The sequence below is a fragment of the Haliotis asinina genome, chromosome 1 (genome assembly GCF_037392515.1).
Source record: "Haliotis asinina isolate JCU_RB_2024 chromosome 1, JCU_Hal_asi_v2, whole genome shotgun sequence".
NCBI classification, from domain to species: Eukaryota; Metazoa; Mollusca; class Gastropoda; order Lepetellida; family Haliotidae; genus Haliotis; species Haliotis asinina.
Genome location: NC_090280.1, coordinates 9,688,407 through 9,714,099, shown reverse-complemented (window position 1 = coordinate 9,714,099; position 25,693 = coordinate 9,688,407). Strand labels below are relative to the sequence as shown.

General features: G+C 40.2%; 1 protein-coding gene across 3 annotated transcripts in view; it reads right to left on the bottom strand.

The window, feature by feature from the left end:
* The window catches only part of LOC137286726 (hemicentin-1-like), a 29,582-nt gene extending 16,236 nt beyond the window's left edge, over nt 1-13,346 (bottom strand). For 2 of the 3 annotated variants that reach the window (XM_067818712.1, XM_067818719.1), the window contains exons 1-5: nt 13,116-13,254; nt 11,070-11,233; nt 2,221-2,362; nt 1,404-1,655; nt 84-341 (exon numbers count right to left, since the gene is read on the bottom strand). In XM_067818712.1, coding sequence (XP_067674813.1) covers nt 84-341; nt 1,404-1,655; nt 2,221-2,362; nt 11,070-11,233; nt 13,116-13,182 — 883 coding nt within the window. In that variant the 5' untranslated portion in view covers nt 13,183-13,254. Of the gene's footprint in view, nt 1-83; nt 342-1,403; nt 1,656-2,220; nt 2,363-11,069; nt 11,234-13,115 lie in introns of all 3 variants that reach the window. The other variant, XM_067818725.1, reaches the window with a different exon arrangement.
* Between the last annotated feature and the right edge of the window lie 12,347 nt (nt 13,347-25,693).

Here is a 25,693-nt window from a genome sequence, read left to right as displayed (position 1 = left end):
CTGAATGCATAATCACCCGAAAGGATAGGACCTGTCATTCTTCTATCAACTATGTACCGCAAGTATAATGCAAGGAAGCTCACATCTTACGTCAACGTTGACCGAGGCGGAGTCTGATCCTACTGTGTTTCTGACAGTACAGGTGTATGCCCCTCCCTGTCTCCTACTAATACTGTTTCTTGTCAAGACAGATCCTGTAGTGACGGTTGACTCTCCGTGTGTCCAATTGTAGTTGGTTACTGATGGGTTGCCCTGTGTTGTATATGTACTGCAATCCAGTCTTAAGCTGGAAGATTCAGTCACTTGGAAAGTGGAGGGGAGTCCAGATATTCGTGGTGAATCTAGAACAATGAACTGCCAATATATCTTTTCATACGTGGGAAAAGTTTTTTTGTTGGTGCAACGCTGATACCAAACATACTTCCCAAGACTTGTAAGTTTGTATCATAGCAACATAAATACTGTACACATGTTCAATTTATCATACATTAGACACACAGATGAAAATTCATATGTTATTATCAACGATGTACATGTAGTACGGATTCTCTTGCATGATGGGAATGTCACGTGATAATTTACGTTACATAATCTTTAGTATAGACCCGTGAAGATCCGGCTTAGAGCTGATCTTCAGCAATCCATTTTTGATGCGACTAAAGGGATTGGCTCGCTGTATTGGTTTATACATTCGTATTCACATTACGTAGATCGATGTTCAGTCTGGTACAGACTTGATTGTATACAGACAGGCGCCGTGTGGCTGGAACATTGCTGAGTGTAGCATTAAATAGCAAACATAGAAAACATGAGTTATCCGAACTCTTCCATTGAGTCACTTCCTTCCGGTATAACTCCTTTGATTGCCTCGTTACCATTTATGTCCGCTTTGCTAACCCGCAAGCTAACATTATCAGAAATGTCCGCTTCGTCAACCAACCAACCAACCAATAAACATTATTTTTCATGTACACTTCAATACACAAGCGGCCAACTAACATTATTATTTATGTCCGCTTCAACACACAACAAGCAAAAAAACATTATTATTTATCTCCGCTTCAACAAACTACAAGCATACAAACAGTATTTATGTCTGTTTTGTTAACCAGCCAACACATATTATTATTTATGTACGCTTCAATTCACAAACAATCAACTTATATTATTATTTGTATTCGCTTGATAACCAACAAACACACAGTATATTTTATTTCATTTGTAATTATTTATGTCCGCTTCAACAATCAACCAACAAACAGTAGTATTCATGTCTGCTTCGTTAAACGACAATCATTTCTATTTTCGTTCCAAACAAACAAACATTATTATATATGTCCTTACTCGTTAAACAACAATCGTGATCAAAGACGTGATGTCTGTTACGCCATGACGCCACTCACATTGTACGACTACGAGGACTGCTGCTGACGCAGGACCAACTGAGTTTGTGGCAGTGCAGGTGTACTGGCCAGCTTGATTCTTCTTGATGTTCTCAATGTACAGTACAGGCCCCGGACTGACAGTGGAACCCTTGTACGTCCAGGTGTAGGTTTCTTTGGTAGATGACTGAGTGTAGGAACTACAGTCCAACATCACTCTTCTTGACTCGTTTACTTTGTATGGTGTTGGTAAGCCAGATATCGTAGGAATAGCTGTGAAAGTAGGTGTGATGGCATTAGAGACTATGAAAAGCTGGCAGTTTGTGGAGGTATGTCCTATGTGTTGATGGTCATTACAGAATGAATAGCCTCTTTGGCATTCTTGTAATCCCATGCCGTTCCACGTGTCAGATCAGATGCTGTACAAATATTTCAGCATGAACCCCTATCTGACAGTGAGCAACAGGACTCTAATAAAATGTTTCGAAGCTTTTGACCTGGCAATATATATGTCAGCACTCAGTCCCCTTGCCAGGTCACTCTCAACAACACGAAGAGGCTCATAACATCATCTTAACATCATGCAGATGCTGGAGTACGTTATACCGAAAAGGTGTATTTTAATTCACTCGCTACAGTACCATAACTGAGCTTTGTACATTACATCTATTAAATTAAGGATTGATCTTCATCAAGACGAGCGAGGCCTTGATTCAACCGTCATAGTGGAAGTGTTAATGTACATGCAACAGTCATATTTGAGGTATCTAAGGTATACTATGAAATTGTAACTCTGTGAACATAATTATAGTATATATGGACAGTGGAAGTTACGCACAAGTCCACACAGCCCTGAAGCCGGATGATCCGATAGACACGTCTGACGTAAATTCCATACGATAGTAGGTGGACGGCTGAACGGTATACCCTGAATGCGAACCTGACAGAGATGCTAGCAGGCTGCCTGTGCCATTATACACCTGGAATCAAAGAAAGCAAATGGAAGTCTCGAAACACTTCAGAAACTCTCAGTCCTTCTTTTCGCGACATGAGCCGCCTGCGAAACTGGAAATGGAATGGAAATCCTTTCCTCACACTCAATATTCACTCATATGGTTTATCCGCCATAAGTGAGCAGATAGTCCCTTGAAATTATCTATTCCCGTATGGGATATATTGAAATGTTAACTTACTTTTTGTATTGAGTGCTTGGCAATATCACGACGGAGGATATTAGAAATGGGTTTCACGCGTTGTTCTTTTGCTGAGAATGAAACCCAGTTTTTCGACACTCTACCCACTAAGTTACCATATTTTGTGTTCCTAGTACTAAACCATACATAAATTCAATACACACAAACGCAGGCATCCTACAATGAGGTGTATGTTTCGTTTTGTTAACGATTTGCAAAGTAGCATGAATACATAATTATGATTTTTATCATACCTATTTATATTCATATCATAATTTTTTTGTGTGTTTGTGTGATTGTCTAGTCATTTCGCCAATGGTTTTAGGTCTGCACATATCTTGGTTGTCATCGTGTCCAGTCTGATTAGATTGATGCTCACGATGTTTACCACTGGGTTGTATGGACGAGGCATTAATAGACACACAGACATCATTTGCAATACGTCTACTCGTCATGAATCATACGTTAAAAGGTCTGTTCTTACAGCTTAAATCGAAAAGCAAACATAGCGTCTCCTCACATAACAGGACTCATAGATGGCTAATGACGGAGTGTCTTCCATGGAAAACGATATTTGGTATTACAGTGAAAATCATTCGATGTTTCGCCAAGATAGCCACATGATCTGTTTGATTGGCTGTTTAGAAGTGGATAATAGAAAAGTATAATACTTTATAGGTAACAGCTTCTTTGTTTCTATGGGCACCCGTGGCGAGCCACCTCCTCGTGGTGGGTGCTGGGTAACGCCAAGAGCTCGCCGACACTCCCGTAGTGGACCCGGGGGGATATTTGGTCCACCAACCCGTTTGCCGTGGGTTGCGGCCCTGTGTCGGTGGAGGAGGGGATCCTGGTGGTTGAGGGCAGTGGTTTCTTGGAACCGTGTTCCTACTGCTCAACACACCACTTTGGCCCTGACTTCACCTAGACGGGTGGTTGAATGGGCCCGATTCTATCAATCGGCTGGTCATGTCAAGCCCTGTGTTGGACATACCATGTTTTGAGTCTAATAGCCTATTCTTTTGTGTTTGGGCTTCACATTTGTATAAAATATCTACAGTTTTTGCCTAGAGTCCTACGTCAGAAGGCGATGACTCATGGGCCAATCTGGTTAATGTCAACCTCCGAATTCTGTAGGTCTCCAAATTTCTGTCATGTGCAGAACCAACTGGACAGTCACTTTGGTAGACAAATATAGCTATTCGTGTTACATTTGCTGGAGTATAGCAGACTTGTAGCCCTGATGACGCAGACTGGATTCCTCTGCAACATCGTCCTTTGCTGACACTCGATGGCGGGTGGGGAGCAAGTTTGCCGAATATAATTCTTTCACCATGTCTCTCAACCAATACTCTGGTTCGTCGAAGAACAAACGCCGTCATGTTGATTCTGTATCATCTGATGAGGAAGTTACACCTGAAGTTAATGAATACCTGCCGAGATTTATTGTCATTTCATCTTCCAATGGTAATGCGATCAACTTGAATCCGTTTGCCATCAAAGGTGCCTGTGGAGAAGTTAAAAACGTCACTCGACTCCGCTCTGGCTCACTTCTTGTGGAATGTATACGAAGACAACAATCCGTCAATCTGCCTGGATTAAAGCAGTTTGTAAATGTCCCGGTTGTTGTCTCAGTACACAATACACTTAACTCCTGCCGTGGAATAATTCGAGATCGTGCTCGTTGTCTTTCTGACATGAGCGACGAAGAGCTTCTAGTCGATTTACAAGGAAACAAAATGACACTGTGATAAAAACAAACACTTATCTTTTCACTTTTGCCCTGCCAACTATCCCAAAATCAATAAAAGCCGGATACTTCAACATCGGAGTTGATGTTTATGTTCCAAATCCTCTCCGGTGTTACCATTGCCAAAAATTTGGTCATGGTGCCAGAACTTGTACTCGCACTCAGATATGTTCTCGCTGCGGTGGTACTCATGCCAATTCTGATTGCAACAATGCAATAAAGCGTGCAAACTATGATGGTGAGCATTTGGCCTCGTCCAGGTCCTGTCCCATCTTCGTTTATCAGTCAAAAAATATGAAAGTGAAATGCCCAAACAATCTTTCATATTTTGAAGCCAAAAAGTTGGTGCCAGATCCGTTTTCAGTTCCAAGTACATTATCCTTTTCAGCTGTAACGTCTTCTCCTGCCCCTATGAAAAAAGTTACTACAGTGGCTACATCGTGCCAGACTGACATTTCATGGATTCGTGATAAACAAATATCTGTAAGTGAAAATATCCTATCAAGTCAAACGACAAATACTTCGGCCTCTCAAACCGAAAGCCCACCATTGAAGATCACAGAGCCAGAATCTCCAGAACTTTCTGACACTGGCTCGACCTAATTGTGATGGAAATAAAAGATGTCCCAGGTCGCAGCGGTTGTTCACTTCGATCACTTTCTTAATCATAAGACATCGTCCTTATGGAGCAAACGTAGCATAAGATGTGAGTGGCGAGGAGTGGATCAGAGTATGGTGAGTGGAGTGAGCATATGGAGAGAGAGAGAGCTGAGCTGAATGGAGAAGAGGAATGGGGCGGGATGGAACGATTTTAGAGGAGCGGAGTGGTGGGGAGTATGGCAACTGGAGTCATGGAGGAATGGATTGGAGTGAGTGAATTAACTGGAGTGGAGTCTAGTCACCTGAGTGAGTGAGGAAATGGAGTGAGCGGATTGAATTGTGTGGACTGGGGTGGTATGAGTGAAGCGACGTGAGTGAGTGAGTTAAAATCGGCGCCACACAATGCACCATAGGGTGAACCCTCCTGTTAACCAGTGACATTATTTAACCAACAAGGTTACCTCGGCGCATATATTTATCAGTGAGAGGTACATCAGTACTATGCACCCTCAGCATATAGCCACAGTGCTACTGAAATACTGACCATGTTGCTATACAATGACACTCCATACTGTTAGCTGCGTTTTAAAGCAAAAGAGGAAGTATACCAAATCACCTGAATAGTCACGTGGTTTTCCGTCACATGGCCCGACGCAACATAATAAGGCCACAGCTGCATATGCTGACCTCGATCCGTATGTGCAGTGTGTGAGAGAGAGAGACGGGCCGTGCAGAAAACAGATAATTGACACTACACAGAGCCGGGTGCGTCGCTAAATCATAGGCGGTAAACATGTACGAGTTGCCTCCCTTTATAAAACAGTTTAACTGTTACTGAGTAATAGTAAACTATTGCTGGAGACGTAGTTGGATGTGACGCTATGTCGTAGAAAGATATTTCAACACGATCATAGGACCAATACACGCCCAAGAGATGCAAGTCTGCAAGACAGCACATGCGTGGGATTTGTTGCAACTGTACATCCATGTTGAACCCATCATGAAAGGCACAAGCCGACCTAAAATTAACTTCATTTAAAAAAACAGAAACTAATGAATTACAATATAAAGAAGAATATCATCAATTAAAAACTAAATATAGAAATTACAAACCCTTATATAGAGATGGTTCAAGGACGGTGGTGCAGTAGCTTGTGCCACTGTCATTGGATCCAGAACAATATCTTCTAGAATTCCAGATAACAGCTCTGTTTTTACTGCAGCAGCAAACGCCATATTAACAGCTCTTATATATATTCAAAGACACCCTAGACATTGACAGTATGTAATCTATTCTCTCTCTTTCTTGCCTTCAGGCTAATAAAAAGTTGTCTTGTACACATCCACTTTTAATTGAAATTATTGAAATGTATAATGATCTTGCCGCTGGCCAATACGACATTGTCTTTTGACGAAGGTGCTTCAACACTTGGAGGTGCCACCTCCTTCGCAACCACCTGTAGAGGTTCAAAATTCTTTTGAATCGCTGGACATGGAGGGTACTAGTCCGTTTCAAACAAAAAGGAATGTTCTTCCTTCACGTTCTCGTTCACCCATTAACCCACCATGAGTGCAAGTCACATTATACAGTGGAATTGTAGTTCACTTCAGAATAATTTCAATGATCTGCGGGTATTAATTCAAGATTACAAACCATCGGTAATTTGTGTACAAGAAACTTTGCTTAAGACAAGAGATAAATTTGATTTACGGCTTTACAATTCATATCATCACTATTCTCCCGCGGGAGATAAAGCTACTGGTGAATCGTCAGTACTAGTGCGACAGGGTGTGACACACAGTCCTGTTCCTCTAGCTACGCCCCTTCAAGCTGTTGCAGTCAGAGTTACATTAAACATAGTGTTTACTCTTTGTTCTTTGTATATACGTATACCACCCTCCAATTCACTTCAACAGTCTGAACTCAAGGCTCTATATGAGCTCCCTAAGTCATGTGTTATCATGGGTGACTTAAATGGTCATAAGCCATTTGGGGTTCTCATGATACAAATACCAAGGGCAAAGTACTTGAAGAGTTTTCCTTGAATAATGATTTGTGCATTTTTAATGATGGTTCTCACACGTATTTACATCCTGCCACTGGCACGTATTCGTGCCTTGATTTATTACTAGTTGATTCTAATTTGCTTACAGAATTCGAATGGTCAGTCCACGATGACCTCTGTGGAAGTGATCATATTCCTACCATTCTAAAATTTGTGACACCTTCTGATGTCCCTCCATCATCACGATGGAACTTTGCTAAAGCTGACTGGGATTTGTATGAAATTCGCTGCTAACAACTAACACCTGATGCTTTTGATGATGTTTCTGATCCGATAAAAATCTTCTCTAAAGAACTTCTTCAAATAGCTGATGAATGTATCCCGAAGTCTCCTTGAAATCCACACATACGTAAATCATGGTTTACTGCTGACTGCAAACAAGCTAGGAAGGCCCGGAAGAAAGCTGAACAGTATTTCCGTCGCCATCCTATGATCCATAATTTAAACAAATTTAAAATTTTAAATGCTAAAGCAAGGCGTACGTTTAAACAAAATAAACGCCAGTCATGACAAAATTACGTTTCAAAAATAAATTCACGTGCGCCAATTTCAAAGGTATGGCACATGATCCAGAAAATAAAAGTTAAGGGCTCTAAATCTAGTATTCACCATCTTAAAGATGGGAATCAGTTACTGACTAATAAATCAGATATTGCGAATAAACTTGGTGAGACTTTGGCGAAACATTCTTCCTCATCAAATTAGGTACCTGAATTCCAAAAATATCAAAAACAGCAGGAACACAAATATATTAATTTTACTTCAGAGAATGGGGAAGATTACAATGAAACCTTTTCTATACATGAACTTCATACTGCTCTTGTCCAAGCTCACGATACTGATTCCGGAGCTGTTGGTATTCATTATCAACTTCTGAAGCACTTGCCTGAATCCTGTTTAGAGACACTTTTACATATATTTGATGACATTTGGACAACTGCAAAATTTCCTCCCTCGTGGCGAGATGCCATAATTGTGCCCATCCCTAAACCTGGACGTGATCATACTGATCCATCGAATTATAGACCAATTTCACTAACGAGCTGCGTTTGCAAAACCATGGAACGCATGATAAATAATCGACTTGTTTGGTACTTGGAGACTAATAACCTAATAACAGATATAAAATGTGGTTTCCGTAAAAACAGAAGTACCATCGATCATTTGAGCGTTTAGAATCTGTTGTTAAGAATGCCATAATTAATAAACAACATTCTGTGTCAATCTTTTTCTATCTTGAAAAAGCATGCGACACGACATGGAAACATGAGATTTTAAAAGATTTACATGACTTTGGATTACGAGGCCGCCTGCCTCAGTTTATATCCAACTTTTTAAATGACAGGCAATTTCAAGTCCGAGTGGGTTCAACCCTGTCTGACCATTATACTCAGGATCAGCGTGTCCCACAAGGCAGTATTTTGTCTGTCACTCTGTTTAGTATTAAGATCAACAGTCTTCAAAAGTTTTAACTGATTCAATCGATGGATCACTTTTTGTGGATGATTTTAATATTTCTATTTATATAAGTGGTAAAAATATGCGCACTATTGAACGGCAATTACAGCTGTGTTTAAATAAAATAAATAAATGGTGCCTTGAAAACAGCTTTAAATTTTCTCAAACAAAAACTAATTGTATACACTTTTGTAGAGAATATAAACCGCATAAGGATCCAGAACTATCTTTAAATGGCACTCCAATCAAAGTTGTAAAGGAGGGTGTAATTTTTTATTCTCATTTAACCTTCTTACCACACATTAAGTCTCTTAAAGTTACATGCCTGAAGGCACTAAATTTGCTGAAGGTTGTTTCCAATTCTAAGTGGGGAGGGGATCAAACTACCCTCCTCCATTTATACAGATCATTGGTACGATCCAAACTTGATTATGGTTCCATTGTATATGGTGGAGCCTGCAAAAGCAACCTGAAACTATTAGATTCTGTCCATCACCAAGGTCTAAGACTTTGTCTTGGGTCCTTCAGAACTTCACCTATTGACAGTCTCTACGTTGGGGCTGATGAACCATCTCTTACACAACGCCGTATACAATTGTCTTTACAATATATTACGAAATTATACTCCAATGAATCTAACCCTGCATAACTGTGTGTTCAATCCCCTTTATGAGGATTTATACAATAAAAAATTTTCTCTTGTCCCGTCTCTAGGACATGGAATTAAACCATTTCTTTCTTCGGCCGGCATTGAGCTGGAAAACATAGCTCCATCCCGTCTTCTTTCTTCTCCTCCTTGGCAGTTGGTTAGGCCCCAACTGGACCTAACATTAATCTCAGTGTGACATCGTCCTTTGTTGGTTACTTAGTCACGTTGGCATTTCTGGGAACACAATGGCGGATCTTGCTGCCAAGGCAACACTCAACAAATCTGTGACACCACTTCTTATTCCATACTCAGATTATAAAGCTACAATAAGATCTTATATCCGTGATCTGATGCAGAAGAAGTGGGACACCCAGGTAGGTATAAATAAATTACATGAAATAAAACCTAATATCGGTTATACTTACTTGGGTTGTCAGTCCAGATTTGAGGAGGTCATTTTGCGACGATGTCGCATTGGCCATACGAGGTATACTCCCGATTATCTATTAAAAGGTGAAGATCCTCCGTTTTGTATCCCTTGTGATGAAAGAATCACAGTCAAGCACGTTAGCTCTCATTTAATTATTGCATTTTTAAAAGAATTAGATTTGCTAACTGAATTGTAAATAGATAAATATTTTATGCTAGGAAGTTTGAATTAGTAACTTAGAGTGTTAGTGGCTGTATCCTCGAGGGGGTGGGGGGGGTTAAAGCATTGTAAAATTATTGTCCTCCTGAGAGGGTACGTAAGTCCCAAAACATTTGAAGCCAAATTTGATCTTCCACTTTTTCTTAGCCGTAGTATTTCTGTCATTTTAATTTGTGGCTAATCTTGCATACAATCAGCAGCAGCTGCGGGGATGATGTAAATCCAGCTAGGGACCATGCAGATAGCAGAAGTACTGTAAGTCCCCATGGCCCCTAGTATGGTGATCTACCTTCAGTTGTTGGTGATCTATATAGCCTGTTTTTATGTTGTATTGTTTGAATAGGGATAATAATTTTAACTTTTCACGCTAGTTCTATTTCTTATTGTGATATTCTAATGCAACATATGTCATATTTGGGATTTCACTTTCTTAGTAAAGTACAAATTCTAGTACTTTTTTCGTTTGAGTCCCATCCGGGATTCGAACCCGCACCCTCAGAGTCAGGCACCTAATCGCCAGCACACAAAGTCATCCGCCTAGCCCGCTCAGCCACCGCGACTTCCAGTTGTTTTACTGTCCGTCGTCGACAGGTTTTTATGATATACATAGATTCCTTTTTTAAGAATGCTCTCGTCACGATATGGCTGCAATTATGCCGATGTGACGTTAAATATTAACTCACTCACTCACTCACTTTGTTTCTATGATGCGACGTTTCAGTATAGCTTCTTATACCTTTTCCAAGCAAGAGCGGTGTGGAAATATTATAGAAAAACTCCAGGACTTTACCAACAGAAAACTGACAGAAGCAGTCCAAATCCGCCGACACAAGCCTTCGATCAACAGAGACCAAAGATACCTTATTTGATGCGACTCTTGGGTAAAGAAGTTATACCGAAACGTCGCATAATAGAAATTGAGAAGCCGTTATCCATAGAGTATTATGCTTTCCTAAGACAACCTCATGTTGTTTCAATGGATTAATGAGGTGGGCTATACTATAAACTGAACTGCATTACGAAACTGGTGCTCATTTGCATGATATCACTGGTTGATTTCAACACGCTATTAGCTGATTGTTACTAATTATTTGTTGATATTTACTCACCACTCATTATTATTACTTATTACTTATCATCACTCATTACTTATCACAGTGACGTAGTTGCTAGCAGGACCTGCCTGTTACTTTACACAGGTCTCGCACACGCACCTGTTTCTGTACACCCTATGTACACGTTGTTCCCAAAGTTTAAACTGTGAATGAATGTCTTACATACCGCTGTACTGACTTGTTACTGACTATGAAATAAAACATGCTTACCCTTACGTAGTCATAGCCACCTTCTGTACTGAACGTCACAAATTTAAGTTGGATCAGCCTTCGGGGTGTAATGACATACGTGCAGGAGAGATGATTACGATATGTGTACGGGTAATTGGGGGATCTTATGGTTCCCGTGTGTCCTCGGTAGGTTCCACCACAGCCTGAAGTAAAAGATATTTTTATGTCATAAGGGTAATGTTGTTACAGAGCAATGAACGAAATATCGCAGTAGAAAGGATATACTGCTGAAAACCTGCTCCCATAGTGAAAGTTCAATAATACGATCGTAGTCACCATAAACAAAACCAATAGCCCGCAAAACAAGCAAAGCAAAAATATGTTAACAAATATCTTCTGTACGATTGACGTTATGGTGGAGGCGAAATTGGAAGACACCTTGGAACAGGTTCAGTGATAGTTAATGCCTGTGATTGCTCTGTACGTTATGCAGCCCGCTGAGTGCGTCATGATATCTCAGCGGGCTGCATCAGTTGAGTCAACAGGAATACTGCGGAGGTACTTTTTAATGACTCATCAATTTATTAACTCCATTTATCTGAAATGTGTCGCACCCAGGTCTGCCTCACTTTGCTGGTTGGAAAAAGTACAGTAAGCTTCAAAGTGGCTGTGAATATCACCTCGCTCCACTTGAAAGAGTCGAATTTTAGCCACTTTTAGCAATATTATAGCAATATCAAGAACAGAAACTAGCTTCACACATAATATCCAATAAGGAGAATCAAACCCGACATGACGAGCAACCGCTCTAATCACTGAACTTCTCCAACCGCTCCTTACATGCCACACCGTGCTACGACGACTGAATGCAGCGGGTATCATAGCTCGACGTCTTCTGCATGGAATGGCATTGACCCAGGAACATCGCCGTCGCAGGTTACAGTGGGAAGGACTGTTCGTTGCTGGCAGGCACGAATTTAGCAGCGAGTGGTCTTTACAGGCGAACGTCGAATCATTATGTTCATTAGTGTTGGTCGGGTGCCATTTCACCGTGGCACCCCATTTTCTTAGTAGTGTGCATACCCCCCCCCCCCCCCCCCCACACACACACACACACCTCACCCTACCCCACCTCACCCCTTCTAAGAAAGCTGTATCCGCCCGCCGATCTGCGTCCAAGGAGTGCATCCATTTGGAGAAATGGGGAGAAATTTGTGGGCATTAATGTACATGGTTAGTCGTAGTACGGGAAACTTGAAAGCTTAGAGATACAGAAATGACATTCTTCAAACCGTGGCAGTATCATTCTTCGTCAGCAGAAAAAAAGAACACTTCTGCAGCATGACAAAGCCTGGCCCCACACAGTGCGAATTGTCCACAACGCCCAGAATTTCCAAGTTCTTCCATTGCAGCACGTTCACCGGACTTGAACACCATGGATCACTTGCGGGATCACCTCAATCGCCAGGTGAGAAGACAACCACGACCCCTAGCGAACCGACAAGACGTTGCAGACGCTCTCATGAACGAGTGGAATAGGATTCCGAAAGACGACATCTATAAGACGGCGAGTTTGGGCGTGTATTTCATAAAGTCTCATAAAAAGTGAGAACCTCAAAATGCGTTGATCATAGACTTGTCAACGTCAGTCAGCTGCGTTTATGCGACCCACCGACTTTCTGCATTATGCCTTTATCTAAGCTACCGCTCGTCCACAGGTAGTGAACTACACATATAAACAAACATTGAATTTCAAACTCTAGTGCACATTGATTTGGATTTCGTCAGGAGTTTGCTGATTTCAAAGAAAACCCACACATTTTACAGTCAACATGTACATGTTGGATTTGCTCAGATTTAATATATGTCATCATGGTTGAATAAATCCAATAGGGTCTGTATTGAGGCTTGAAATATACTTAACAATTCATCATATTACGGTCAAAGACATATGCATAGAATAAGTGTAAAATGTTATGTGAATAACTTTAACACATGTTTTCTGTGGTACCTATGTATGAGTCAAATCTTCAGCAGTTTACAAGAATGAAAACACAAAGAAGTTAATGTATCAAAGTTATTCACCTCTTGTTTGATGAATCCAGACGATCAGTATGTAACAGGCTATCACAAGATTCAACCAGGTCGTCATTCTGTGTGTACGCTATTCTGCTTCGGCTACACATGAAGCCACAATGTGCCTTCGTGTTTGTCGTGAAAGCCCTCTCACTAGCCGGACAATTAATATGATGTGTTGATCTCTGGTGATCACACGCTTCCTAGCTTCCTAGAACTGTGAAATGTGTCAAGTGAAAATGAAACCAAAGTGTATTGGGATCAAAATACCAAGTAATATGAAGAATTCTGACTTGACCCAACTAAACAGGTCAATGACTAAAACTACCACGACCTCAACCATTACCACACTTATGCTATTACTACCACCTCAACTACTACCGCAACTACTAACACGATGACTATCACTTCCACGGCCTCTACTTCTACCAATACTTTAAAACTAAATATGATAGTCATATGGGATGGCTTAATAGTTAAAGCGTCCGCTCGTCACGCTGAAGACCGGGGTTCGATTTCCAATATGGGTACAATGGGTGAAGCCCATGTCTGGTGTTCCTTGATGTGGTCTTGCTAGACTGTTGCTAAGTGCCATGTAAAACCATGCCCTCTCACTTAGTTGCGATGATGGCTTCCTATGTGAGGGAACCCAAAGTGATATATATTACACACACTTTAAGATCCTGGTAAATATGATATTCCAAACCCAGAATCAAAAGGTTCTGACACGTTTATAAACGCAACACCGTCCCGTTGAATAATAAACTGTTGGTAGTATCTGCTCTTTTCTTTATGTAAACAGGTGCATGAATATACGCTGTTGTGATTGTATGAACACCCAACGATGATGAGATTCGAACATCTTTTTGATCTGTCGGCTGCATTCTTGACAATGGACCCATCCTCAGAGATGAATGCCAGTTTTAGGAAACAAGTCATGTGCCCGTGGATATTTGAAGCAATTACTGGGGAGATATCCAAGCGACAACTCTCGTATATCCGATTCCACTTGTCTCTACACTGACAATGAATTGCGTGTATCCGTATGGAATTATTCCAAGTGTTACAAACGAGGAGGTACTAGTACGAAAAAGGAAGGAGGTGGCAGAATTGACTATTGTCCTCTACATGCTGTCACCATAATTAAATAGCGTTTGTGACCTGAACCAATAAGTCTATGCTGGAAATGTTAACGATGAGGCATTAAATTACCACACTTTAATCTATACTATGTCATATATATTAAAGCAAAATCGTTCATGATGGATTGAAAATGAAAACGAAAACAAACACTGGAAATAAAGAAAAAGAACAAACAAACTTGGAAATAATATAAATAAAAGCTGGACAAAAGCAAATCGAAACTATAAATAAGATAATAAGATAAAAACTATGTATAAATGTTCTGCAAATGTGTTTAATCTTTCTCCCTTCCTGTTTAGGGATAACTATTTCAATGTCCAAATAGTTAAGGACCTATTTGTTGATGTAAATTCGTCATTTTAGCATTGATATATTTAAAGGAAATATAGTTATAAGATACATATTGAACAATAGGTCTTGTGAATAAATGATTGGAATTTTATAACATGGCAGGTTAAATTAGCAATTTTGATTGGCAGTATCCTCAAGGGAGGTTGAAGTATCTAAATTGTTGTTCTTCTGAGAGGATACGTAGGGCCCTTAACATTCAAAGTAAATTTTAATCTACCACATTTTAAATCATAGTGTTATTGTCAATTTAATTTGTGGCTAAAGGGATAGTGTAAATGCAGCTAGGACCCATTCATATAGCAAAGGCACTATCCTCATGGTGCCTAGTATGAAGATCTACCTTCAGTTGTTTGCTATCTATAGTCCATGTGTAATGTTCTAAAGTCCTAAATGGTATTGGTACATGCTAGGTTTACATTTTTACGCGTGACATATTAGATGCTTTACTGCTCCTGGGGGACAGATTTTATAACATATTTACTATTTCACTCACGATATATTGATCACATCCATAGGTAGGAATCGGTGTTTCTAACACATGCTGCTCATCATTATATTTCACTTGCTGGTGCAAGCCCGTTTTACATATTGCATTCTTCACAAAACCTTTTGTTCACATTCTACAATCACATGCTGTTTAACACACTATCTGTGATAATTATGTCCTTCGTCGTGAAGATCTTTCATAATCTAATTTAATCTATTATGAATCTGTAGCCCCTCGCGATATAACTGAAATATTGCTGCTGTGACTGTAAATCTGAACTCATTAACTCAACATCAGCAACGGTTGACAGATTTTGTGACCCATGTATATGAGTTTCATCACAAATAAATGGAATTGTGAACGAGTGAGTTAATATTTAACGTCACATCAACAATATCTCAGCCATAACGTGACGAGAACATTTAACATTTAAATTAAATATATGCATGTGGTAAAATCTGTCAAAAAAAGGACAGTAAAACAGCTAGAATATCACAGTTGGAATTAAAACTAGCATGGAAGGTTAAAACTAACATCACTATTTAGACAATACAACATACAATCAGGCTATGGTTCGCCAAAAACAGAAGGTAGATCATCATACCATGAACCATGTTGACTTACAGTACCTTTGCTACCTACATGGACCCCAGTTGGATTTACACCATCCCTTCAGCTGCTGGCGACTATAGGAAAGGTTAGCCAAAATTAAAACAACAAGAATTCTACGTTTAAAAAGCCGGGAAAATTCACATAAACTTGAAAGTGTTTGAACGTACGTACCCTCTCAGGAGGACAATAATTTTACAATACTTCAAACACCTTTGAGGGTACAGCCACCAACAACTCAAGTTACTAATCCCAACTACCAGTGATTAAAATACATCTATTTAGAGAACACATTACTACAAAATCTACCAAAAAATCATTTCTTAAGAAAATCCAACATATAAATGAGAACATACTGTGCTAAAAAGGTCCTTAATTGTTTTAACTGTAAAATACTTACCCCTTGTGATGGAGAATTCGGAAACGTCAAGCAGGATATACTTGACTGTGACTCTCTCATCACAAGGGATACAAAACGAAGGATCCTCAGATTTCAACAAGTATACATGAGTATATCGTGTATGGTCAATGCGACATCGTCGTGAAATAACCTGTTCAATTCTGGACTGACAACCCAAGTAGGTGTAACCAATATACGGTTTTATTTCTGTCAAGATCACAGATGATTTCGTTTATATAATTAGTTTATGGTACTGTAAATAGATGTAGTATGGTATTGTTAGAGTGTGTTATATATTGTTGGGAGTTGTTGTTAGATTATGTTCGGTAATACTATGGGAACAGGGTTATGTTCAGGGAAGCGTGACCAGGTATGGCCAGAGAGCTGGGGTGTTAATTTGTAAACAATAGAGAGGTGTTGAGTAGCTTGGGTATGGGAGGTCAATATAAATAGTGAGGAAGGGTAGTAATCTGCACAGTCAGCCAGAATCACCACTGTGTTCACCTGTATGGGTTCAACTTTTGTATGGGATTGCATCTCACGCTGGCTGGCGTAAGTTTTTATTATCATTATTACTTTTGTATTTATTGATTGAGTAGATGTAGCAAGAAATTGTTTTACTGATGTAGTATTTCTAGATATATGTGCATATTGTAACACTATATAGCCACAAAGCCATTCAAAATTTGAATGTTATCGTTCCACAAAACCTGTTCCACTTTCAAATATGTAAATCGGAGTAAAGTACATGCATAAAGTATAAGACATTGACACATGTCTTACTGAGTAACTGTAGTTACTTATATTGTATTGTAGTGTCCCGGAACTGGCCGGTTATCCTTAAAGTAAGGAGAGGGGTATTATCTCCGCCTGTAAGGAGACAGACAAGAGTCTTCCCTGTTGTACAAGGAGCATGTATCTCCTAGTAATGTGAGATGTGGATGGCACAGCCATCAACCATTACACAGGCCCCTTAAACTCCGTGAGGGAAACCATCGCCTGGGTGTGAGGGATACCACACAAATACCATGACGTCACCAAGTGGAACCACAGTGCACTGACATTCTGATTACATTGTAAAGAGAAAGTGTTCTCTCTGAGTGGCTAATTCCTTTATTGTTATTTAGTTCAATTGTTTAGTTTCTGATTGGGATTATATGTAATCATTATCTATATTAGTGAGGGTAGTAGGATTTTAGTGTAGTTAGTAGTAGTAGTAGTATTATTAGAACTTTAGCAATTTAAGTGGTAGACAGAACTGTATATGTAGCTAGGTTAGGTAATTAGATTAGTTAGTTGTATTTGCACCTGTAGAATTAGTTTAGTATAGGTATTGGGGTTACTTATATCTTAAGGGGAGGAATAAAGTTTTGCAAAACAAACTATTCTTCTGTTGTGGTTACTTTGGTATGTGACATTTTGGTGGCAGCGGTGGGATAATTAGATTATTTGTCACTATCAAAGGGAACCCTAGTTGTGTTCTGTAGCGCATTTGATGTAGCGTTGTTGATTGTATATCGCTGCAGAATCTTTGTGTCCATAAAGAAGGGTTAGAACATACGGCACCACTTCTGCGTCCTTGAGTGTATGATTTGGAATTCAAGGGTGGAGGGTGTATTGTGGTTATTGGTCAGTTAAGGCCATTGGTTCGTCGTGAACATTTTGAACATTGGGATATATGGGAAATCACCTCCGGTTTTATTCTTGGTAGGATCCCTATTTATTCCAGACAGTTTGACTTTTTGTGTACCCTGCTTTGCCCTCATACAGACAATTATGGACATTGACAAACTTATCAAACTGGGTCAGAGTTTAGGGTATGAGAAAGATGATTTGAGAGTGTTTGTGAAAGAGCAAATGGAGTTGGAGAATGAGAAAGAAAAGGACAGGCTCGAACGGGAGGAAAGAGCTAGGGAGCGGGAGATTAAAAAGTTAGAACTGGAGGAAAGAAAGGAGAAAGAAAGGTTAGAATGGGAACGAGAGAGAGAACGATTAGAATTGGAGAAAGAAAAGTGTAAAATACAGTCAAATGAAAGAATAGAACTAGCCAAGTTAGAAAAGAGTGCGGCAGGAAATCAAGAAGGGCAGGTAGGAGAGAATAGATCGGCAGCCATTCCCAAGATGCCTAAAATGCCTCCATTTGACGACCACAATGACAATATTGATGCATATCTGCAAAGGTTTGAACGTGTAGCTACAGCGCAAGGCTGGGACCCGTCCCATTGGGCAGCTTACCTGTGTACTCTGCTGAAAGGTAAGGCTTTAGAAGTATACTCCCGGTTAAATGCCTTTGAGGCTGAAAATTACAATGCAGTTAAAACTGCATTACTTAAACGCTATGAAATGACTGAGGATGGATTCCATCAGAAATTTAGGACTGCTAAAACTGAAACAGGTGAGATTTTCACACAATTTGTAGTTAGAATTGAGAACTATTTCAACAGATGGATTGAACTAAGTGGTACACAAAAGACGTTCGAAGGTGTGAGAGATTTGCTGCTGCGTGAACAGATTTTGAATGTGACTGGAAGGGATCTGGGTATATTCTTGAGAGAGAGAAAGCCAAAAGACGCGATGGAAATGGCTAGACTAGCAGAGCAATTTATAGAAGCTAGAGGTACGAGTCATGGAAGATACAATAGACCAGTTATTCCAGGTCAAACTGACAAGCAGGTTTCCAAAGGGAAAATAGTCGAGGGTAGCGCATCAGGTAAACATGGTACTTGTTCCAAACAATTTGTTCCTATTAAGGAAAGGACATGTTACAACTGCAATCAAACTGGGCATTTGGCAGCACAGTGCAAGAAACCCAAGTTTAAAGTGGCAAGTATCCAGGTGAGTGAAGACAACACAAACATGTCTCTAATACATCCAGATAACACAAAAGTAGAGCCCTGCATACATGAAGTTCTAGATGGTGATGCAGCAACTTCAGAGGAGGTTATTAAAGCAGATGTAGCCTCAGGGAGTGTGCTTACCAAAGATCACCGCATGCCATTTTATCAGGGAAAGGTAAACGACACTCCAGTAGATGTGCTTAGAGACACGGGATGTAACGGTGTAATAGTGAGGAGGTCAATGGTAAAAGATGCATGTTTGACTTCAGAAACACAATCTTGTAAATTAGCAGATAGCAGGATCTTGACACTTCCGGTAGCATGGATTACTGTAAATACGCCCTTTTACACGGGTATGGTGAGAGCAGCATGTATGGACACACCAATCTGTGACTTAATATTAGGCAATATTCCCGGAGTTAGAGAGCCAGGAGATCCAGACTTGATGTGGGATAAGCAGGACATTAAAACAGTAGGTGCTGTAGAGACAAGGAGCCAGAGAAGAGTACGCCAAGTAGGCATGGAACCCTTGAAGACATTGGAACCTGTTGGGTTGACACTGAGTCGAGGTGAGTTCGTATCCCTACAACATCAGGATTCAAGTCTGAACAAAATAAGAAAATTAGTGGAGGAAGGTAAGATTAGGGAGACCCGACATAGTACTTCCTCTTACTTTGTGGAGAATGATATGCTGTATAGGAAGCATACTTCCAATAAAATGGACAATGGTAAACAAGTTGTACAGGCAGTAGTACCGGTTGGATTGCGCACACAGGTAATGAAGGTATGTCATGAAGCACTGATGGGTGGACATCTTGGAATCAAGAAGACTCTAGATAGGGTAATCTCACAGTTTTATTGGCCAGGAGTAATTGGTGATGTCAGAAGACATGTTCAGTCTTGTGATATTTGTCAACGTACCATGCCGAAGGGAAAGGTAAGGAAAATACCACTGGGACAAATGCCATTAATTGAAGTGCCATTTGAGAGGGTAGCTGTTGATTTGATTGGTCCATTGTATCCTGTCACAGACAAGGGTAATAGGTATATACTGACGGTGGTTGATTATGCAACACGATACCCAGAAGCAGTAGCTTTACCCAGAGTAGAGACGGAATATGTTGCCGAAGCTCTGTTCGAGATATTCAGTAGGGTTGGTATCCCCAAGGAGATATTAACAGACATGGGAGCCCAGTTCACGTCAGGCGTGATGAAGGAGGTAAGTAGACTATTGTCCATACATCAGCTTACTACTTCCCCTTATCATCCAATGTGCAATGGCCTAGTGGAGAAGTTCAATGGAACCTTGAAGACGATGCTGAAACGGATGTGTGCAGAACGACCAAATGACTGGGACAGGTATGTACCTGCTTTGTTATTTGCTTACCGAGAGGTACCTCAAGAGAGTTTGGGTTTTGCCCCATTTGAACTCTTATATGGACGCACTGTGAGAGGACCAGTACAGATTCTGAGGGAAATCTGGACAAGAGATATACCAAATCCAGAGGTAAGAACCACATATGAGTATGTGCTAGATCTTCAAAACCGTCTTGAGGAGACTATTCACGTAGCACAGCAAGAACTTCAAAAGAAAGCATGTAAATACAAAAAGTTCTTTGATGTGAAGTCCAAGCCAAGAAAAATGAAGGTTGGTGATAAAGTATTAATTCTGTTGCCCACTGATTCAAACAAACTGTTGCTGCAGTGGAAAGGGCCATATGAAATACTGGATACCTTTGGCATTGGCAATTACAGAATACAGGTTGGTAACAAGATTAAAACCTATCATGCCAATCTACTGAAAAGGTACATTGAGAGAGAGGAGGTCAAGGACACAGCTGTATGTGACGTCAGCATAGCTCAACTTGTGCATGTCAGTGCTGGTCTGGTGGATGTCAAGGCTGAAGAGGTGAGTATGTTAGACATAGCTTCACCTTCTTTAGTTTCTAAGGAAACGTATCAGGATGTAGACATTTCTGAAGATTTGACAGAGGAGCAACAAAATGATGTGAAGGAGCTCATAAGTGAATTCAAAGATGTACTGAGTGATTTACCAGGGAAGGTAGATTGTATGGAATATAAGATCAAGCTGACATGTAATGAGCCTATACGATCCAAGCCCTATCCACTTCCTCATCATATGAGAGATGTTGTAGCTAAGGAGATACAGCTAATGTTAGACATGGGGGTGATAGAACCTTCTCAGTCACCATATGCATCCCCCATTGTACTTGTGAAGAAGCCTGACTCGACTTACAGATTTTGTACCGATTTTCGCAAACTGAATCAGGTGACCGTATTTGATGCCGAACCAATTCCATTAGCTGATTCCATCTTTGCACGGTTACGGAACTGTAAATATCTTACCAAAATTGATGTAAGCAAAGCATATTGGCAGATTCCAATGGAAGAGAGTAGCAAAGAACTGACAGCATTTATAACTCCTGATGGATTATACCAATGGAAGGTGATGCCATTTGGAGTAGTTAATGCACCTGCAGTATTTTCCCGACTGATGAGACAAGTATTGCACAACATACCAAATACAGACAACTTCATAGACGACATCATAGAAGGAACTGAGAACTGGTCACACCACATGGTAAGTCTGAGAGCAATATTTACGAGGTTAAGACAATTCCATCTTACAGCTCGACCTTCAAAGGTAAAAGTGGGATATAAACATCTGGACTTTTTAGGGCACAAGGTGGGTAGTGGTCTAATTCGACCAGAAGGTAAGAATGTAGAAAAGATCCTAAATGTGGAGCGACCTCAAACCAAGAAACAAGTGAGAGCGTTGTTGGGACTGACCGGGTACTACCGGAAATTTATCCCAAACTATGCAGCCATAGCAGTTCCGCTAACTGATCTCACAAAGAAAGGAAAGCCAAACAAGGTAATATGGACAGAAAGCCAGGAATTAGCTTTCACTACGTTAAGAACCCATATGTCAAGTTTTCCTATCTTGAAACTACCCGACTTGAAGAAACCATTCTTGGTAAGAACAGACGCTTCTGACGTTGGAATCGGAGCTGTACTGCTACAAGAACAGGAAGGTGAGCGATTTCCAATATTGTTTGTGAGTCGGAAGTTAGTAGATCGTGAGAGAGCGTATTCTACAATAGAAAAAGAGTGTTTGGCTATTGTGTGGGCAATACAGAAGTTAGAAAGATATCTGTATGGGAGAGAATTTATTTTGGAGACTGACCATCAGCCCTTAATATGGATGACCAAGGCAAAAATGACCAATGGACGAGTGATGAGGTGGGCCCTGACTTTGCAACCCTACAGATTTCTAATTCGTGCAATCAAAGGAAGTGAGAATGTTGGGGCTGATCTCTTGAGCCGGTGTTCACCCTAGTCATACTATGTGTATGGCAGTGTGTAAATAATGTACTCTCTGCATATCCAGATTATTTGTCAGCAGTTATTTCTTATGTATTACTGTGCTATTGTACATTTAGACAATTGTGTTTTATGATATTTATGCATTAAAACAAACTTAAATGTGATCTTGAGTGTAATATATAATTGTACTTGTGTACAATTACTTGAAGAGGGGAGTGATGTCAAGATCACAGATGATTTCGTTTATATAATTAGTTTATGGTACTGTAAATAGATGTAGTATGGTATTGTTAGAGTGTGTTATATATTGTTGGGAGTTGTTGTTAGATTATGTTCGGTAATACTATGGGAACAGGGTTATGTTCAGGGAAGCGTGACCAGGTATGGCCAGAGAGCTGGGGTGTTAATTTGTAAACAATAGAGAGGTGTTGAGTAGCTTGGGTATGGGAGGTCAATATAAATAGTGAGGAAGGGTAGTAATCTGCACAGTCAGCCAGAATCACCACTGTGTTCACCTGTATGGGTTCAACTTTTGTATGGGATTGCATCTCACGCTGGCTGGCGTAAGTTTTTATTATCATTATTACTTTTGTATTTATTGATTGAGTAGATGTAGCAAGAAATTGTTTTACTGATGTAGTATTTCTAGATATATGTGCATATTGTAACACTATATAGCCACAAAGCCATTCAAAATTTGAATGTTATCGTTCCACAAAACCTGTTCCACTTTCAAATATGTAAATCGGAGTAAAGTACATGCATAAAGTATAAGACATTGACACATGTCTTACTGAGTAACTGTAGTTACTTATATTGTATTGTAGTGTCCCGGAACTGGCCGGTTATCCTTAAAGTAAGGAGAGGGGTATTATCTCCGCCTGTAAGGAGACAGACAAGAGTCTTCCCTGTTGTACAAGGAGCATGTATCTCCTAGTAATGTGAGATGTGGATGGCACAGCCATCAACCATTACACAGGCCCCTTAAACTCCGTGAGGGAAACCATCGCCTGGGTGTGAGGGATACCACACAAATACCATGACGTCACCAAGTGGAACCACAGTGCACTGACATTCTGATTACATTGTAAAGAGAAAGTGTTCTCTCTGAGTGGCTAATTCCTTTATTGTTATTTAGTTCAATTGTTTAGTTTCTGATTGGGATTATATGTAATCATTATCTATATTAGTGAGGGTAGTAGGATTTTAGTGTAGTTAGTAGTAGTAGTAGTATTATTAGAACTTTAGCAATTTAAGTGGTAGACAGAACTGTATATGTAGCTGGGTTAGGTAATTAGATTAGTTAGTTGTATTTGCACCTGTAGAATTAGTTTAGTATAGGTATTGGGGTTACTTATATCTTAAGGGGAGGAATAAAGTTTTGCAAAACAAACTATTCTTCTGTTGTGGTTACTTTGGTATGTGACATTTTGGTGGCAGCGGTGGGATAATTAGATTATTTGTCACTATCAAAGGGAACCCTAGTTGTGTTCTGTAGCGCATTTGATGTAGCGTTGTTGATTGTATATCGCTGCAGAATCTTTGTGTCCATAAAGAAGGGTTAGAACATACGGCACCACTTCTGCGTCCTTGAGTGTATGATTTGGAATTCAAGGGTGGAGGGTGTATTGTGGTTATTGGTCAGTTAAGGCCATTGGTTCGTCGTGAACATTTTGAACATTGGGATATATGGGAAATCACCTCCGGTTTTATTCTTGGTAGGATCCCTATTTATTCCAGACAGTTTGACTTTTTGTGTACCCTGCTTTGCCCTCATACAGACAATTATGGACATTGACAAACTTATCAAACTGGGTCAGAGTTTAGGGTATGAGAAAGATGATTTGAGAGTGTTTGTGAAAGAGCAAATGGAGTTGGAGAATGAGAAAGAAAAGGACAGGCTCGAACGGGAGGAAAGAGCTAGGGAGCGGGAGATTAAAAAGTTAGAACTGGAGGAAAGAAAGGAGAAAGAAAGGTTAGAATGGGAACGAGAGAGAGAACGATTAGAATTGGAGAAAGAAAAGTGTAAAATACAGTCAAATGAAAGAATAGAACTAGCCAAGTTAGAAAAGAGTGCGGCAGGAAATCAAGAAGGGCAGGTAGGAGAGAATAGATCGGCAGCCATTCCCAAGATGCCTAAAATGCCTCCATTTGACGACCACAATGACAATATTGATGCATATCTGCAAAGGTTTGAACGTGTAGCTACAGCGCAAGGCTGGGACCCGTCCCATTGGGCAGCTTACCTGTGTACTCTGCTGAAAGGTAAGGCTTTAGAAGTATACTCCCGGTTAAATGCCTTTGAGGCTGAAAATTACAATGCAGTTAAAACTGCATTACTTAAACGCTATGAAATGACTGAGGATGGATTCCATCAGAAATTTAGGACTGCTAAAACTGAAACAGGTGAGATTTTCACACAATTTGTAGTTAGAATTGAGAACTATTTCAACAGATGGATTGAACTAAGTGGTACACAAAAGACGTTCGAAGGTGTGAGAGATTTGCTGCTGCGTGAACAGATTTTGAATGTGACTGGAAGGGATCTGGGTATATTCTTGAGAGAGAGAAAGCCAAAAGACGCGATGGAAATGGCTAGACTAGCAGAGCAATTTATAGAAGCTAGAGGTACGAGTCATGGAAGATACAATAGACCAGTTATTCCAGGTCAAACTGACAAGCAGGTTTCCAAAGGGAAAATAGTCGAGGGTAGCGCATCAGGTAAACATGGTACTTGTTCCAAACAATTTGTTCCTATTAAGGAAAGGACATGTTACAACTGCAATCAAACTGGGCATTTGGCAGCACAGTGCAAGAAACCCAAGTTTAAAGTGGCAAGTATCCAGGTGAGTGAAGACAACACAAACATGTCTCTAATACATCCAGATAACACAAAAGTAGAGCCCTGCATACATGAAGTTCTAGATGGTGATGCAGCAACTTCAGAGGAGGTTATTAAAGCAGATGTAGCCTCAGGGAGTGTGCTTACCAAAGATCACCGCATGCCATTTTATCAGGGAAAGGTAAACGACACTCCAGTAGATGTGCTTAGAGACACGGGATGTAACGGTGTAATAGTGAGGAGGTCAATGGTAAAAGATGCATGTTTGACTTCAGAAACACAATCTTGTAAATTAGCAGATAGCAGGATCTTGACACTTCCGGTAGCATGGATTACTGTAAATACACCCTTTTACACGGGTATGGTGAGAGCAGCATGTATGGACACACCAATCTGTGACTTAATATTAGGCAATATTCCCGGAGTTAGAGAGCCAGGAGATCCAGACTTGATGTGGGATAAGCAGGACATTAAAACAGTAGGTGCTGTAGAGACAAGGAGCCAGAGAAGAGTACGCCAAGTAGGCATGGAACCCTTGAAGACATTGGAACCTGTTGGGTTGACACTGAG